The sequence below is a fragment of the Rosa chinensis genome, chromosome 2 (genome assembly GCF_002994745.2).
Source record: "Rosa chinensis cultivar Old Blush chromosome 2, RchiOBHm-V2, whole genome shotgun sequence".
Taxonomy (NCBI): domain Eukaryota; kingdom Viridiplantae; phylum Streptophyta; class Magnoliopsida; order Rosales; family Rosaceae; genus Rosa; species Rosa chinensis.
Genome location: NC_037089.1, coordinates 11,012,752 through 11,031,197, shown reverse-complemented (window position 1 = coordinate 11,031,197; position 18,446 = coordinate 11,012,752). Strand labels below are relative to the sequence as shown.

The following is an 18,446-nucleotide window of genomic DNA, read 5'->3' as shown; positions in this document are numbered from 1 at the left end:
CCCCGCGCTGACATCAGTTTTGTATACCAAAAATTGGAAGTCAATTTCCTGAGTAATTTACCTGGAAGAAATGCCTATGATTAGGAATACATATAATACAGGGTCGAGAAAACCTCTGGCACCCAGAAAGAATAATTAAATAATGGCAAAAATTGCAGAAGGAACCATGATGAGTGCACAAGTAAAAGAGTTCAATTTGGGTGAATCACTTGGTGATGGGGCTGATGGTATTTTAGAAGTGGTGTTAACTGTCGCTTCTGGATAGACCGTGGTGTTATAATTCGAACTTGACTAAACAGCATACTAGCGAAGAAGATTGTTGAATTCAAAGTACTGATTTTATTGACGTGCCTAAATAGCAAGTACAACAACAAACATAGCAGAAAATAGCAACGACTAATCCCATGTCTAACAACTCCGAGACTCAAGGGATTCTCCTAGAGAATTAGTCAATACAAACCAACTCCTTGTAGAATGGAACTTCTACAATTATTCGAATGAAAATAAAACAAAAAACCAACATAAATAAAACTCTTTCAAGTTGGGGATGCGGCCGGACATTTGGATGAGGAAGGAGATTCGGATGGACTGATGGGAACAGTTGAGGTTTCCTCATCATTGTAACCTGAAAGAAGGAAAACATCTCAATAATGACACAAAGAAAATATTTTGCGGAGATGTTTATGTAAAGGATGGAAGTAAGACTTACAATCTGACTCTGTCCAACCCAGTACCAGCTTCTCGCGATCAAATATTATACGGTAACCGGTCATGAAGTTTTCTGCATGAAGATCAGTAAATTTTCATTGTAGGCTACAATAGATGAAAACATGAACAAATACATTTGACTGTCTGTGATGATTATAAGGCGGGTACAAATCAACCCCGGTACATGTCTGTAAAACCTGGTTATAAGGATTGTCATCAAGCAGTTTCCTAATCAAGGTTTGTTGTTTCTCAGAATTACATATGTTGAGTACGATTTTGGATACAGAAAAGGATCATTCTTGAACTTGTTACCTGCTACTTGAAGTTGATGAGTTTTTCTAGTAGTAGACTAGAATCCAACTCTAAAACCAATTATTGCATGATCTTCATAGAATCATAAACATCATGCAGTTAATCAATCAACAAAGAACTCACAGAGGCCGCGGCAAAGTACAATATCTCGGTAGTATAATTCAGGGAGCATTATTGGTATAAAAAATAAAACATCCAGAATGACAGAAGAGCATCAAAAAAAGAATTGTGAGATCAGCAAAGTGTTAGAAAGAGATACTCACGTCCAATGATATTTACATCATCACTTTTGACAACGCCCAGACAATAGAGCAGTATATTTCCTTCCTGGGGATCAGAATAGTAAAGTTTAGCATGACATGATGCAAAAGCAGTATTTGGAAATGCTAAAAGTAGATGAAAATTACCCTCTCAGAAAGAAGTACAAGTGGATCAATAACATTATAATGCTTTCCGCCTTTCATTGTCAAATTCAACGTTTGATTTGGACTGCACATAAAGTTAAGTAAGTGCCTGGAGGTTAATTTGAAAGATAAAAATTGCAAACAAAGATTGTCTTCTGATAGAATTACCTGACCGTATAACAATATTCAAAAGGAAGATCAGAATTATTTGTAGCCCGCTTATCATTGATGGCGCTGTTGAACTGAAAAAAGACAATAACATTACTTAGATGATAAACATACACATATGATAAACCAGAAACTCAAGATTGTATTTATGAAACACAGAATTAAACTACTTACACTCTTAGAAATCTGGGTGTAAGCTGGATCATTTAGGTACGTAAATGAGGTACCAGAGTCCCAAATTGCATAGAATTCAAGATCAGCAACACTTTTTCCAACGGCTATTTGAGTAACCGTAATGTTGTAAGTTGGACTGGTACAAGTTCAAGAGCAGAAGGTTTGTAAAATTTTGATCATATTAAACTATTAAAGTAAAAAAAAAAATTCCAAAGTATGTACACCTGTCATCTGCATATGCACATCTAAGTTAACCACTTACTGGATATCTCTGACATAGAATGGTGTTTCTGGTTGGCCTACACTTCCATTATCACCAAATCTAATTCTCCCACCTCCATCAATTCCAAAACACATGGAAAAAGAATCTGAAGCAAGCCCCTGTTTTGCTAACATGCTAGGAATGGATACACCATCCATACCAAGCCCTAATAAACCATTGGGAGCTGCCCCACTTAAAAATGTACCAGTCTGATACCTACCACACCTGCAATAGAGTAGAGCATCAACATCAGAAGTTCCCTAAACCAGTTTAAACTGAAATGTCTAGGAATATATATACTCAGTAGTCAGTAGCAACACTGCATGCTCGATTACAAAAAGTTAGGGAAGAAATGAGAGAATTACTTACCCAAAGGCTATCGGCGCCTCGACACCTTTTAGTTTAGCATCATCAGTAGTCAAGTGCAAAACGTCCTCTACTACGATTCCAGAAGATGAAGTGCTAGCAGAAAGATAGTTAATAAAATAAGGACAATCACTACTTGGTGAAGAGCACAGCTGTTGTTGTTCGCAATATGTGCTGTTGCAAGGAACCTTTTTGCTTGTTGTTGATTTATTAGGGCTGTAGATGTCAAAATCCACCACCTGCATGTAAAGACAAATACACCATCAGAACTTGTTTCCTACCGATCCCCTCGAAGATCAAATGCACTGAGCCACAAACAATGTTGATCCATCCGGATGGTGTATTTTTCCCACGCACTCAGAAAATTTTGATGAACAACACAACCACACAACCTGAAGCGTTCCAAGAGAACAAGGTAATTTTGCTACCCTTTAAAGTTTGAGTACATTTATGACAACATTCCTTTATGATCTAGAAGCTCACAACCTGAAGCCAGGGCCGGTCCTGAGAATTTAGAGACCTAGTGCGAAAATTTGACAGAGGTCTTATGTTCATTGCATAATGATTTAAAAAAAAAAAGAAAAAAAAAAGAATGGGTACAATAAAAATATGTTATGACAAGATCATTAAATAATATAAAAATTATTCTCAAACAACTAATCAAAATAACTAAGAAAGTTTCAAATAATGGCTCTTATATAAGGTTAATAAACCTAGTAACAAAAGGAAAAAAAAAATCTGATTTGCTGACACGAAAAAAAAATCTACTAACAAAAGGAAAAAGAAAATCCTAAACCCTGAGATGTAAAAAAAAGACAAAGAAAAAGAGAGAAGAAAAAGAAAATCAGAGACACCGAGAGTGAAAGAAAAGGAAGAAAAAAGAAAAAATTAAAGGAAGATTTAAAAAGAAAAAGACAAAAGACAAAACAAATCAGGGACACAGAAGGTTTTTTTTTTTTTTTTTTTTTTTTTAAAAGGAAGAGAAAAGAAGATTAAAAATTGAAGTATGAGATTCGAACCTGTGTGACAAGGATATAATAACCCGCGCGCGCCTTGGCCAGCCTACCAACTAGACTACACAAGATTCTATGCATGGATGGGGAACTAAATTAATTATATTCATTTATACCTATATATACTCGAAACTCAAAGTCGGAGGCCTCCAATTTTCGGAGGCCTTGTGTGGCGGCACTACCTGCACACCCTCAGGGCCGCCCCTGCTTGAAGCATGCCAGTAGTTGATTCATTCAACACGGATAAACTACTATGCTACAAGGATAAATCTAGAGCTTTTCAAACTTACTCTACGTACTACAATATTTCACAGAATAAGTAATGACATACAATAAAATCTTTATAAATGAATAAGGGCAAATTTCATTTTACCTCTCTGATCTTTACACCCCTAAATTATTTGTACCCCTGCACTTTTAATTTCATCACGTGTGCACCTGTACTTACTAATTTCAATCAATCTTATCTAACCTTGGCTTTTTTGTCAACTATTGTGTGATGTATTTTGAAATTGTAGTCACATATGATATAATTTTGCATGCCACATTAGTAAATCGTCATCATATAAGGGGCCCCATTAGAGCCACATTTTCAATTTACAAAATACTTGACAAAAAAATGAATTATTGGATATGATTGATTAAATTAGAGAGCACAGGGGTACATGTGACGAAATTAAAAGTGCAATGCCACAATTGATTTAACATGTAAATGTTAGGGAGGTAAAATGAAATTAGCTCAATAAATAATGATGGGATAACGAAAAATTATTACCTTTTTTACTTTTTTTATTTTATTTGAAAAGGTCAATCTCTTTAAGCATTTTAGCAAGTAGTACAATAATGATTTGCCCATAGGGCCGTCAGTAGAAACTATTACATATAGCACACAACCCTAGCACACCCCTAACACGAGTATACTACTGAGCATACCCCTAGCACACCACCTTTTTTGATTAAGCGCAAAAAATAAGAAACTAAATAACCCCGAAATCAAATAAAACTACCTACAAGGCTACAAGTTTCTTGTCGATCTTCCCTACTCAAAAAGAGAAAAAGATAGACCCATCATTCTTTTGTTTAAAAGAGTAAAGGCCCAAAACTAAAGTAAAAAAAAAAAAATTTAGAGATTTGTGAGCACAAAACAACCAAGCCCACCTAAAGCCCAAGATCCACCATGGAAACCAAAAAGCCCAAATATGGGAAACCCTAACAGACCATGCCTAAGAGAAACAGTCAACACAAACCATAAGGAAGCTACCGCCACCTCACCGCTGCTGCCACCTTGGTTTCCGTCGCCACTGCCACCTTTACATTGGTCGCCACATCCAAAGCCTCCAGGACTCCAGCCTCCAAAATCAATGGACTTATGCCAAAAATGTGACCCAACAGTCGTCAACATTACTGTTGTCAAGAGAAGAACCCCACGACTAGCTTGTATCACTTAAAGCTCTGCCACCAATAGTGGAAAAGCCCCGAACTAGCTTGCTTGGATTTAACCAAGCTCCATCATCTTCTTCGGCCATCCCAACACCTCTGGGTGCAGACAAACATGCTGCCCCGAGAAGCAAACCTCCTTCGGGCATTCCAATCTGAGGACCAAAGACCTGAAGCCGATCCAAGAGCGGATCAGCCACCATATCGCAATCCCTACTATTATCGACCGCAAATGTAGCCAGAGCAAAGAGGCTGCACCCTACAAACACGGAGAGAAGTTGAGCACGCTCGTTGTCACCCCTGAGGAAGAGAAGAGAGGAGAGATGACCACCGTTCTTGATCGCAGGTGCAAGATCGCCACCAGCCAAGCCTAGCCGCCATCGAGATAACGCTCTTGCGAAAGTTAGAGAAAAAACATCTCTCTCTTGTTTTATCCTATATAGTCAATAAAAAACTAAATTGCAACGCAAAAATTTATTACTTTAAAAGGGTTATTATATGAGAAGTTTATATACACATCCCAAATAGTGATGCTACATACCCCAAATATATTTACCCAAATTTGATCTCAAATGATGTGGCAAGTGATGTGTCAACTGCCACATAATGACCTTAACTTGATAATTTCCAACTTGCTTTATTATTTTCACTCTGTGCCTATTATTTTCATCTATTTTCAGGGAAAAAACTGAAGATCATAAACGCAACAAGTTTCTTTCATGTGCAGGCCATTGTTTTCTCTCTTTTCAAACCCTAGAATCGAAGACAATTCTCTTGTAGCAATTAATATTGAAAATGACATTCTAATTGGTTCCATAGATCTTATCTTCCCAATATGCTCATTCTCTAATTGAAGAACTAAAAAATTCTAAACATCTTTAGGTAGAAAATTGATGGGCAAGAGATGCAAAACTACCTCTTCAAAGATCAAGCATCTAGGAAAAGAACTTGCTCATCTCTAGTTGAGGTGGGTTCCATTTTTGTGCAACATATATAAATGTTATTAAATTGAGAAAAGATGAACGTGCTCTTAGGTTGGATTCATGAATCAATGTTCGGGTAGCTAGAACCCTAAATTTGAACATTGAAGATAAAAATACCGGAGTTTTTTTTTTTTCCTTTTTCAAATGAAAAGAAATTAATAAAAAAGAAATTGGACATGTCAGAAACTATTGGGATGAAAATGATTACATGGCAACTGCCACATCATTTGGGACTCAATTTTGGTAAAAATATTTGGGATCCCAAGCATTTTTCGGATTCAAATTTGCTCACCACCAATACTTTAGTGGTGATACCACCACTCAATACAAAACTGCCACGTGTTATAAAACATAATTATAGTTTATCATGATGTTTTATTAAAAAATTATATTTTAAGTATTCAATTAATTATATATGATGTGGCAAGTTTTAATAGGATGGTGATATCACCACAAAATAAAAGTGGTGAGCAAATTTGAATCCGCATTTTTCCATCCCAAATTACTTAATGCACACCCCCTATATGATGATCTATACCCCTCCTCATTAATAAATAAATAAAAACAAACAAAAGAAGAGTCCACAAAAATAAAATAAGAATTAAATACTTTATATATCAAATATTAATTAAATATTTTCTTAGGTTAAATGTTCTCCTCGTCTTCATAATACAATCGACGTCTCTTCAAGATCATAGGTGAACATCAATGACAAATATAATAATTGTAGTCAATATGAAGAATTAGCAAGCACCCAAATTGGTTGGACATATCAAAAAAAAAATTCAAATTGATTGAAACATATTGAAAGAAGTTATAAAACCATTAAATATACCTTAGATACATGAATACATCATGATCAATCACTTTGTTTGCAAAACAACCACCATGGCTCATTCTTTAGCGATTTTAATATTGACTATGACTATATCGATCACGAAGATATTAACATATATTGAATATTTCAAAATCTTAGAGGCATCAAGTTTTTCAACTTGAAAAACAATAAAAATAAGAAAGTTAAGTTATTCAATCTTCTAGTGATATATCAACCTCACTTATGTGAGAAAGAAGGGTAATTAGTAATTACCATATTGATATGTGCCAAAATTAATACCACAATAAAACAAAAAAGAATGTATTAAATAAAAATTTATAATACATAGTCAACCTATTTTTTTTCTTAAGTTTTTCTCATTCATTTATTTAATGAGGAGGGGCATAGATGAAAGTTTGATGAAAAATTGAGACAAACAAATATCAGGGATGTGCATTAAGTAATTGAAGGGGTGTATTTAAAATTTCTTTTATTATATTATTAATAAGAGTAGTGCTAGGAATCCCAAAACTTTGTACCAAAATTACTTACCAAATGACATGGCACATGCCATATCATCAATTTAAATGTTGACATGGATTTCCTTGTTGGATATAAAATAAATTTCATGTTTTTTTTTTTTAAGAATTAAGAAAACTTATATTAAATAAAAGTCACAATTAAACAAAATACCAAATTAATTTAGAAAATGAATAGATGGAGTTGTTATAGCAATCTGGCTCTCTGCAACCTTGATACCCAGATCAAAATATATATTAGAAAAAAAAAAAACAATTCCCACATGAAAGATTATAACTGGGTCTTTGATGTTTGAGTTTTGAATCGATCTCTACGAGTTTTCTTTATTTCTTTCTTACCTAAAGCTTTTGTAGGTTTATGAGGCCTTGAAACCATGGCTTATTCCGGTCGTCATTGGATAAACAGAACTGAGCAGGGATGAGATCAACTAGCTTGTCCATAAATTGAGAATGCTGGTGGATAATAGACTTCAAATAAAGAATTAGATAAGAATCAATATTGGTCTCTCTATCTGTTTTATTCTTCATCTTTTTCCCCATTTAAGCAAGATGAAGCTAATTAACGAATAATATTGGCTGCTCTTCACGAGAAGCAGTGTAATTATATTTGTAATTGCTTTGATTTTTGTAAAACATTAGGGTTTTGATAATATACAAAATATTTTCTCAAAAACATTCTGTTTTTAAATTGAAAATAAATAAATCCATGTCATTGAAATTTATGGAATGATATTGATGAAGTGTTGTATGCCACATCATTTGGTACTCAATTTTGATATAAATATTTGGTATCTCAGGCATTTTCCTACTAATAAATGAATAATTTATTTTTTTATCGATAAATGAATATTTGTTACTGTAGAGGGAGTCCTATATTATTCCTAGTTGAATTATATAACAGTCTAATTTTTTTTTTTTAAAGAATCTTGTAAACTCTTTTATTGATCAGTGAAATCATACATAATGACCTACTCTCATGGGGCTGACAAAAATGCTATTACCTAAACAATTATACTTTTTTACGGAACAATGAAGCACATAAAAAACTATTTGACATCAATCATGAGTAATCAAAAGGGCACAAGTGAAGTGAACATCTTTGGCAAGATATCTCAAACCTGGTAACCCGCTGATTCCTTTATCATTTACTTTTTGGGAAAGGAATCAGGGAGATGTCAATCACCCAATACCAACAAAAAGGAATTAAAAGAAGAAGAAACAACAAAATGCATATTCAAAAACTGGACCCTAACTCACAAAAGCCCAGCCCAAGGTCCAAACCCTAAGGTTTGAACTAGGGATGACAAAAATCCCCATCGAGTAGGGTACCCATCGGGTAGTCGACCCTAACGGGGAGAAATTCGGGTAACGGGGATGGGGATCCCCAGTATTCGAATTATGAAATCGGGTACGGGGCGGGGATGGTATTTTGATCCCCATACCCATACCCACCCAATAAGAATTATCTGAAATATATATATATATATATATATATTATTTATCATATATATATATTTTTGATATTATTCTGTTAATAAATATGTTCAAAAAAAAAAAATTCTTTTAATAAAAAATCTTTATCAACATGTCAATTTTCCTTGATTGAAATAAAAAATTTATTTCATTTTGATGTTTGATTTTAACTTCATATTTTACAATTAATAATTATTTGTATAAATTTTTATATAATAAATTAGTAATATTGTTAACGGAGATTGGGGCGGGTACGGGAACGTTATCCCCACTGGAGATGGGGACGGGGAATCCCCAATATCTTATTACGGAGATTGGGGCGGGTTGTCGGGTATGAGGATAGTAATTTAATCCCCTTACCCTACCCTCCCCATCACCATCCCTAGTTTGAACCCCAGTCCCAATTGAAATTGCTGAGAGCACCTAAGCAATTGGGCACCTCGTCCTCTAGTCTACCGCCTCTAACTTACCTTCCACCAGCAGCCAGGCCGCCATCTCCATCATCACAACCACCGCCACACCTTCTGTCTCTCCATCCTGGAGCTACACCACCGTCGTCTACCTCAGAGATCCAGGTAGCTCCAAAAGCTGGCGCCCGATCAACGCAATCTCGGCCACAGTCACGAAAAGACCACTAACCTCTACCAGCAAAGGCCACCACCATGTTATAGTCTTTAGATCTAACTCTCACAACATTGCTACCACCAGAACTAATCTAAACATCACCTTCGCACCCTCTCCAGGTCCCGTTGCCATCGCCCAAACCCGGAATAACACCTCCAACATCACCTCTCGACACCGTCCTTATCTGAATCACATCCCCACCTACCATCACAGCCGACAGGCCAAGAACCAAGAACCCATCTCCAACACCAATCTCGATTGCAGTCGGATTTGGATCACCGCGAACGCCTGCGTGGACACAAAGCCCCGCTACATTGGAGGCCTACCGTCGTCGCACCGCCGGCCCAAGTCTCGTTCCAAAAGACCAAAGGATCACCATCAGTAAAACCAAAAACAATAGATGCCTCACTGCCCAGGCAGGCCAGGAAGAGAAGAAGGAAAAGAAGACCTCGGTCCACCATAATCTCCGATAACGAAGAAGAATTTGCAAAGAAAACAAGGGAAAATCCAAGTTTCTCTCAACCCTAGTCGTTGCGGCTAGGTTTTTAACGAATTTACAACCATCTCTAAAATCTCTATAATTATTCCTTAAATTTAAAAAATTTTGTTTTCTCTTTCCTCACTATCCTAAAATACAGTTAGTTACATGGAATCTGTTAGAGGCGTTAGAGCAAAAAAATTCAATTTTTTCTTAAAATAAAGAAAAATAAAAATATAAGAAAACTGTTGGAAGTGCTTTTAAGCAATATTACCTCTCCATCTGATGTATTAACTCCCTTCACACAACTGATACAATCACACGGCAACCACAATAAATCACTGCCAGTATCCAAAGCCACAAGATACGAAGTCCTTGGAGTCCCAACAGAAACATTCGCATAATGCAAGCTGAAATTTCACACCAAGACCGAAACAAAGATTTAATCTTTATAAATTTCTAACACAACATAGTGCACAGAAAGTCATCAAAAAACTTGGTGAAAGGCTCATACTGTCCAAAAGCGGCAATCCGGTAAGTATCGTTGCCGTAAACGAAAGTAAGCGGCGTCGTTTCGCCGAGGTGGCGGCCTCGGATCAACCGGTCCCGGTGAGTCATGGCAGTGTAATATTCAGGACTCCCCTTTTGCGGGAGCTCATCGTAGCCGAGAATTCCGGTTACGGGATCCGAGGACCGGTGGTGGAAAGGAATCCCGAACGTCCCAAACCCGTTACAGCTCCGACAAGCCAAACCCAATACGAAAACCAGTAAAAAAGGCAAGAGAGTAGAGTTGCTACTAGGAGCTCTGGAAGTCCAGGAGGCCATGGCTTCAGAGGAAGTGTCTGGAATAATCCGACTTTGAAACGTGGGTCTTGTTTTATATATATGCATGCATGTGTGAAGGGATTGGCTGATTTGGCTCCGGGGATTCCAGGATTGGGCGGCATTACGCGTATTGAATATTCCGAAGTCAAGTCACCGTTGATCAGAGACAGTGAGATGCATGACTGTTAAGTTTGGTCACTGTTAGTCGTACTCGCGGGTGAAGGACTGAAGGGGATCCCTCATTTTCACGTAGTCTACTGGAGAAAAACAATGCGCCAATAGAAGGGAGACACGGTGAGACTTGGTTAATGGCTTCCGAAATTTGCAGCACATGGCGGGAGTCAGATCTCTAATAAAGAATTGGGCTGGCTGGACGTTTGTGAGTGATTAATGGATTTGGAAATCAACTTACGTATTCTTTGCGCCCTAACTATTCACCAGACGACCAAAGGAGTTAAGGAGACCTGGACATTTTTTTGGTTCAAGAAGCGTGAATTACACATATCTGATGAGATGAAGATGTCAGACCAAACAAAAAAAATAACAACGATTAGATGAAGATGATGACTTATATGAGTTATATCTATGACTGGCAAGCCCAATTAACTCTTCATAACCAACCCACAAGAATCTGGTGGCCCATTGAATTTTGTACCACAACCCTAGCCTTTCAAGAAGTCGAATAAGCCAATAAGGGAAGTCTACAAAAATCAGGGGCCCCAGGCGTGGAGGCAACGACCTGCTGGGCCTATGATGAGATTAACCCATCCTTGGCATTATCATGAGCAACGTGGCTCATTTATAACCCTGCCCAGGACCACAGCTTATGAGTCACCAGAGTTGATGTTTTGTAATCCTTATCATGACAGCTAGCTCTATCTTGTCTGTTTGTTATTTCAATTGCTTATGTACTGTGGACCAAGCCATTTCATTGGCATCGAAGAAATGAAGTAATATTAAATTTCCTTTCCTTTTCATTTTCTCTGTTCATTTGTTCTTTCTGCAAATTGCATCCCATCATCTGGTATCAAAGCCATGACCCGTGGCCTGCAAAATCCCACCCCATCCGTCCCCTTCTCCTCCGCCCTCGTCAACCCACCACCCCCCGCGTTAGCTCAACCCTCTTCGTCCTCCAACGCATCCGATACCCAAGCCCTCAACTTTCAAAACACCATAGACTTCCTCCAAAATCAGAATGAGGACCTTCACCACTCCTTCGAAACCTTTCAAAATCGAATGTCTGCCCAGTTTGCAGCCTTGCAAAACACGGTGGTCGCCTCCTTGGTTCAACGTCCACAACCTCCTGCTAGCTCTATTTCTAGCTCCCCACAGCTACCCAATTCCAACTTTGTATCGACCGGTAGACCCGCTGGTCCATTCCGAAAATGGAGCCCAGCTGAGCAAAGGGATCGACGAGATCGAGGACTCTGCTATACCTGTGACGAGCCGTATTCTAAGGGCCATGTCTGTAAGAAACCGTTTCTGGCCATCATGGAGTCGCCGCTGCCAGTCCTCACCGATGAGTCGCCGGAATTTTTTGATGCTGTTACAGCCTTAGAGACCTCCTCCACTGATCAGGAAGACATCATTCCCCTTCACGCTATCACAGACTCAACCATTGGAGCAGTGATGCGTATGGAGGGCCTTATCCTCAACACCCCAATCCGGATTTTCATTGATTGCGGCTCTGCTTCCAACTTCCTTAACCCGGCAATTGCGCATCGGTTGGGTCTCCCAATCTACCATGATTCCCCGCTTCAATTCACCTCTGCCTCGGGCCATGATCTCCGCCCAGCTGGAACAGTACACAACGTGCAGGTACAGATATAATCGTACACTTTTGCCGGCGATTTCCTCCTTCTTCCGGTAGTCGGTTGTGACTTGGTATTGGGGGCAAAATGGCTAGATAGTTTAGGCTTCATTGGTTGGCACTTCGCTGAAAAGGTTATGATCTTTATAGCTAATGGCACTCTGCATACACTACGAGGGATTACACAGACACCAACTGCCTCCAGCAATCAAGAACTTCTAGCTCTCCTTCCAGCAGACCATTTGGACTCAGTTACACAGTTGATCGAGCAGCCCAAACTCGAGCCCAATGACCCATTACCAAGTTGTGTCCAGCTCCTTTTGGACCGATTTCAGGACTTGTTTCAACCACCAGCGGGCCTTCCTCCTGTTAGAGATATTGACCATCAGATTACACTTCTTCCTCAAGCAGGTCCAGTGAACGTGCGACCTTATCGGTACGCCCACTCACAGAAAGAGGAATTAGAAGCCCTACTTGCGCTGCTTTGTCTCTGACAAACCATCTTCTTGGAGCTCCTTACTGCATTGGGCTGAATGGTGGAATAATACCACTTACCATTCAACCATAAAGATGTCACCATTTCAGGCGCTATATGGTCGCCCTCCTCCTTCGCTTTCCACATACTTGCCTGGCTCAAGTAAGGTGCATGCAGTGGACACTTCCTTGCAAGCTAGAGATCAACTGTTGAAAGACCTCAAGGGTCACATGGCAACTGCGCAAAACAGAATGAAGCAGCACAGTGATCAAAATAGAACAGAGAGAGAATTCACTGTAGGGGATTGGGTGTTTTTGAAGTTACATCCATATCGCCAAAAGTCGTTGATCAAAAGGCCTACACATAAACTTTCCCCTCGCTATTATGGTCCCTTTCAAGTCGCTGCAAGAGTTGGCAAGGTTGCCTATAGATTGAACTTACCAGCTCACTCCAAGATACACCCGACATTCCATGTCTCATTGCTCAAGAAACGCATTGGTGATTCCATTCCCATTTCCACGACACTGCCACAGTTTGATTGTCACGGAGAAATCCATTGGCAGCCTCTCAAGGTTCTGGATATGGGGATCATCCGAAAGAAGAAACGTGCAGTGACTACTTGGCTTGTGCAATGGAAGGGCTTACCAGTGGAGGACGCCACATGGGAAGAAGCACATGTCATGGCAGCAAACTTCCCCAGTTTTAGCGCCTGAGGACAGGCTTTATTCTAGGGGGGGGGCACTTGATGAGATTAACCCATCCTTGGCATTATCATGAGCAACGTGGCTCATTTATAACCCTGCCCAGGACCACAGCTTATGAGTCACCAGAGTTGATGTTTTGTAATCCTTATCATGACAGCTAGCTCTATCTTGTCTGTTTGTTATTTCAATTGCTTATGTACTGTGGACCAAGCCATTTCATTGGCATCGAAGAAATGAAGTAATATTAAATTTCCTTTCCTTTTCATTTTCTCTGTTCATTTGTTCTTTCTGCAAATTGCATCCCATCATCTGCAAATTGCATCCCATCAGCCTACTAGCCAAGGTTGACCCTAAACCCACAGGGCCACAACATAGTTTCATTATTGAAATGAAAATAGATCATTTTTTGAATCATCATCCTAGCATATTATTTGTGAGAAATCAATCAATATAAAATTGTTATTGATCTAACTAAAATTATTGTCTGTTTTTTTTTTCTTTGGCAAACCTTGACAACTCGAGGAACATGTTTTTCTACAAAGAAGAAGAATATATCATGTCAAGGGAAAGATACGAACCCTTACCCCATACAAAGAAAAACCAACATTGAAGGGACTCCCTCCAAGAACAAAGAAAAGAAAATAGACTCGTGAAACCTAAAATTCTATATACAATTTTGTTCTATCCATGTTTCAATATCTATCTTGCATCCCTTTCATGGTAATGCTTACATGATACACATAATTTATTGCCATCGGCAAGTCATGTGGTAGTTTAATTCTTATTTTCACTTTTAGAGGTGTAGGGCCTAATGACCATACAATTTGCCTAGATTAAGGATGCTGTTCGCGATGGTCTGAGGGCAGTAAAAAATACAATAGAAGATGAAGCTGTAATCTTGGTACGTTTTCTTGAATTAGAAAATCGTATGATATTGCACTCATATTCTTTTTCCCACTGGGGGTTTTCTTTCAACCAGAAAATCTTAGATGTGTTATGGCATTGTGTCAAAAGAGCGGGTCTAATATTGATGTTATCTACACTAGAACCAGATATTTTTGAAAATCGTTAACAATTTGTTTCTCTTACTTGGACTGAAACAAAGGTGATGGAATATGTATAAACTAAGGCCTCCTTTGGTTCATGGAATTGGAGTTTTGGGGAAGGAAAATCAATCATTTTATGTGTTTGGGATATAGAAAAAATAAATGAAACACTTTCTAAGGAGTGGCAAAAATATTGGAGAAAGTTGTTCATTTTAAGAAATTTTTAGGTAGCTAGGGCAGACGTGCCACGTGGCTGGTATGCCCAACCGGTCATGTTTCTCTGTTTTTAATTGTAATCCAAAACTACTCATGCTTAATTAAACTGAAATATCCAAACCACCCCTCTGCATAGACACCAATTGGCTGGGCATATCCCCACGTGACACACCTGCGCTACCTAAGAATCTCTCTCTTATTTTCATTTCCTATTCTTTTCTTGCATCTATTACTCTCTTTCTACTATTGTATTGCATTTAATTTTTTTAACAAGATGACTTTTTTTATGTTACCAAACACCTGAAAGGGAAGTTTGCGGGAAATTTAATTTCGATAAAAGAGTTAATTTTCTTTTCACAAATCAAACGAGGTTTAAGAGTGCATTGAAGTTGCGTTTTCTGTTTTGGAAAGATGAGCACCGGGAGAGCCCTAGAGTGCGCCCTGATCGTGCAGATGTGTCAAAAGTTACTCTTCACTTCTTACTTTCTTAGAGGAATGAGAAATATGAAATATAAATAACTGCAGTTGGATTGTTGAGGTTGGTTTACCTGAAAGAGCCACCAGGTCATTCAAGGACAGGCCTTCTTACTTTTCCTTTTATATCTTGAAGTTGGAATTTTCATTATTCAATGTGTTTTTTATTGTGTAATCCATACACATCGCGCGACATGGACAACCAATTTACACAAAGGAAACTAATTAGTGAAAGTAACTAAATGAGCGACTGATAACTCCAGTAAGGCAGGTATGTGATGAGCCCAAAATATGGCGTGATTGGAATTGCAGCACGCTATTTATATGCAATAGCAAGAGCCAATTGAGCTCCTAGCTCATCTAGGCAGGGGTAAATGTGGGTGTTAATTGATGTCATACCACTTTTGTGAAAATAGGAGACATAAGTGCATGCATTGTGTGAATTATAGATACCTTCAACATGAATGAGTAACCATGACAACACAAATTCAGTTTGTTTCTGCTAATTAAGAGGTCAATAAAGATCCAATATCCACAATAGTTGCATTGTTCTACTTAATTTTTTCTATTTTCTTTATTTGGTAATTATCGATAGGATCTTATATAGGATGCTGGAGGAAGCTAATATTTTTTTATGTTAGCCAAATAGCCACCCTCAAGTATAATGGATACAAGTAATAGTATAGGGATTTAAGAAAGGTTGTCGAACTCACGAGGATTGGATTCCTTTCACTAGCTAGGGTGTGAACCTAAGAAGAGCTAGAATATGCAAATGTACAATCACAAACCTAAATTCACAAGAAATCTAAGCTCATGGTGAGTATGTGCAAGATGGAGTAGTGATTTGATTTTGGTTTTTGAAGATAGTTTTGAATTGAAAACAACTAGATGCTCAAAACTAAATGTAAACTAAATTACTCTAAACTAAATTAGTGATCAAATGGATGAAAGTTAGGATTTAGATTGTCTACCACTAACCTCTCTCGCAAGTATTGATGCATTTCTATATGAATGATGCTAAATTAATTAACCAATTTCTCTCATTGCATCCCTCTCGGGTATGACAAGGGACATGCTCCTATTGTGATATCAAGCAACCCCTTTCGGGTGTAATACTTAATTACTTAAGTCATGCATTTCAATCCGGTTAGGTATCTAGTGCATTACCCTAAGTGCATAAAATTTGGAGATGAAGAAATCATGCAAACCAGCCAAGCTTATCTCTAAGTGATTGTAACTCACAACCCCTACATGCACACCTAGTGTGCTTTCATGCTTTAACATTCAAAGGTTACCAATTTCTAAACATTAATTATATCATGATATGGCAAACACACATACTCAAAGTGGTAAGGTCTAAGCATATGCATTCAACTCTTGAACTAGCATGTAGGCATGTTAAAGAAAATTGCATCACATCATATTATAGCATCAATCCATACAAGATTGGCTAGGGCTTTCAACCCTAGCCCCAACAAAGTAACTACTCACTCATAATCATACAAATTAACATCAAATTTATAATATACATCAAAGTAAATTAAAGAGTTAAGGAAAGAATGAACTAGTTGAAACTTGACAAATTGATGACTAGCTCCTCCATGGTTTTCCTCCTTTAATGCCCTTAGATCCTCCTTGATGGGGGAATGAATGGATTATGAACTTGTTGATGTTGATGATGAATGGAATGGTGATAAAGATATGATGTTTCTTTGGCTAATTTTGAGTGGTAGTGATGGAGTTTATGGTGGTGGTGATATAGTTTATTGGAAGATGGTAGTTGTGGTGGTGGTGATAGAGGAGATGGAGTAGTAAAGGGAGTACGAATATTATGGGTTTGGATTTTGGGAGGTGGAGATGGAGGTTTTGTTGTGGAGATAGAGAGAAAAAAGATGTAATGGGGTGGAATGGGTGATGGTTTAAAATGGATGCTTATATAGAGAAGAGATAGAGAAGTAAAATAATGAATAGAAGAAAAGATAGCAGCTCAAGCATTGTAAGAAGAATGGAGGTGGAGTATGAGAGTGGTAATAGATCATAAAAATAAGGAAAAAGGGTATGGAAGAGATGAAGTAAAAAGATGGAAATAATGATGAGCTATTAAAGTGTAGAGTAGAAAAAGATGACTTAGGAGAAGAGAGGAGCAGCTAGCTCTCTTTATTATGCATGAGAAACATGAAATTAAAGAGTGTTGGGGTGGTTATGGGTCACCAAAGTCAATGACAAGCATGGAGAGAACCCTATGCACCATGCCTATTATCCAAATGATAATATGATGGATTGATCTTGTCATAATCTTGTAGGATTCTTCTAGAACTCTACTTGAGAATTGCAGCAACATAACCCTTTCAAAAATGCACAACAAATCCGTCCAAAATGGATTCTCGACCAAGTTACACTTATTCAACTATGATTCATTTTCTGCTTCTGAAGCTTCATTCAATTGAATCTCCACCGAGGCTTTGGAATTGGCCTTCGACTTCTTCATACCAAATGTTCCTCGATAAATGTAGATCATCATGGTAAAATTTCAGAGCTTAGTTCACCGTGGTTTAGCCGGAAATTCTGCCGGAATCCTTATAGGTCCGGTTTTGCCTTTTTCATCTTTTAGTCAGAAGTTTGGACCGATCTTTTAAAGGCCTTCCACTCCGAACTAACTCTTTCACTCTCATAAGAAATGATTCTTAGAATGTCTAGAATGGTTCTAGAAAGTTTCAACTCATTTGAAGTTCGTTTGATCAAGCTGCCGACCCTCCTTTCTTGTCTAACTCGCTTTTTCCTAGCCGGACTGAGAAAATGTGTTAAGGTTGACTTTTTAGTGCATTTCCATGCTTCTCCATCATTTCCTAGCATGATAAGTAAATCATAATAAATATATGGGGGCGGATCCGTGGCTACCTAAATTATAGTTAAGATTATACTCTGATTCTAGACCATTAGATCATATAACAACTAATGGTTCAAATTAAACAAAATGTGTTATTTATTTTTAAAATAATATATTTTATTACATATCTAATCAAATAACCAGCCAGTAATTTCTTTCCTATTCTCCTCCAAATTCATTATTACAGACAACTTAAAAAATGCTCAATAATTACAGGATCCATTCCCTCAAATTACTTTCTTGTTTCTCTT

General features: G+C 37.9%; 1 protein-coding gene across 1 annotated transcript; it reads right to left on the bottom strand.

Moving 5' to 3' along the window:
- Nucleotides 1–319: 319 nt before the first annotated feature.
- On the bottom strand, nt 320–11,296 carry LOC112185534 (aspartyl protease family protein 1). The gene is made up of 10 exons (XM_024323798.2): nt 10,273–11,296; nt 10,033–10,168; nt 2,398–2,633; nt 2,029–2,253; nt 1,767–1,902; nt 1,593–1,666; nt 1,428–1,509; nt 1,284–1,347; nt 710–781; nt 320–625 (listed from the first exon to the last, which is right to left on the bottom strand). Exons 1-10 carry the CDS (start codon nt 10,647–10,649, stop codon nt 537–539), a joined length of 1,491 nt encoding a protein of 496 aa, XP_024179566.2. The 5' UTR covers nt 10,650–11,296; the 3' UTR covers nt 320–536.
- Nucleotides 11,297–18,446: the final 7,150 nt, after the last annotated feature.

Bases quoted from the DNA above. Each gene is read 5' to 3' on its own strand.
- LOC112185534 (XM_024323798.2), bottom strand. From the start codon at position 10,649: ATGCATATATATAAAACAAGACCCACGTTTCAAAGTCGGATTATTCCA. The intron at 1,510-1,592 runs GTAATTCTATCA...CTTTATGTGCAG, and splicing joins GAATATTGTTATACGGTCAG to TCCAAATCAAACGTTGAATT. The intron at 1,348-1,427 runs GTAATTTTCATC...TCTGATCCCCAG, and splicing joins TTGTACTTCTTTCTGAGAGG to GAAGGAAATATACTGCTCTA.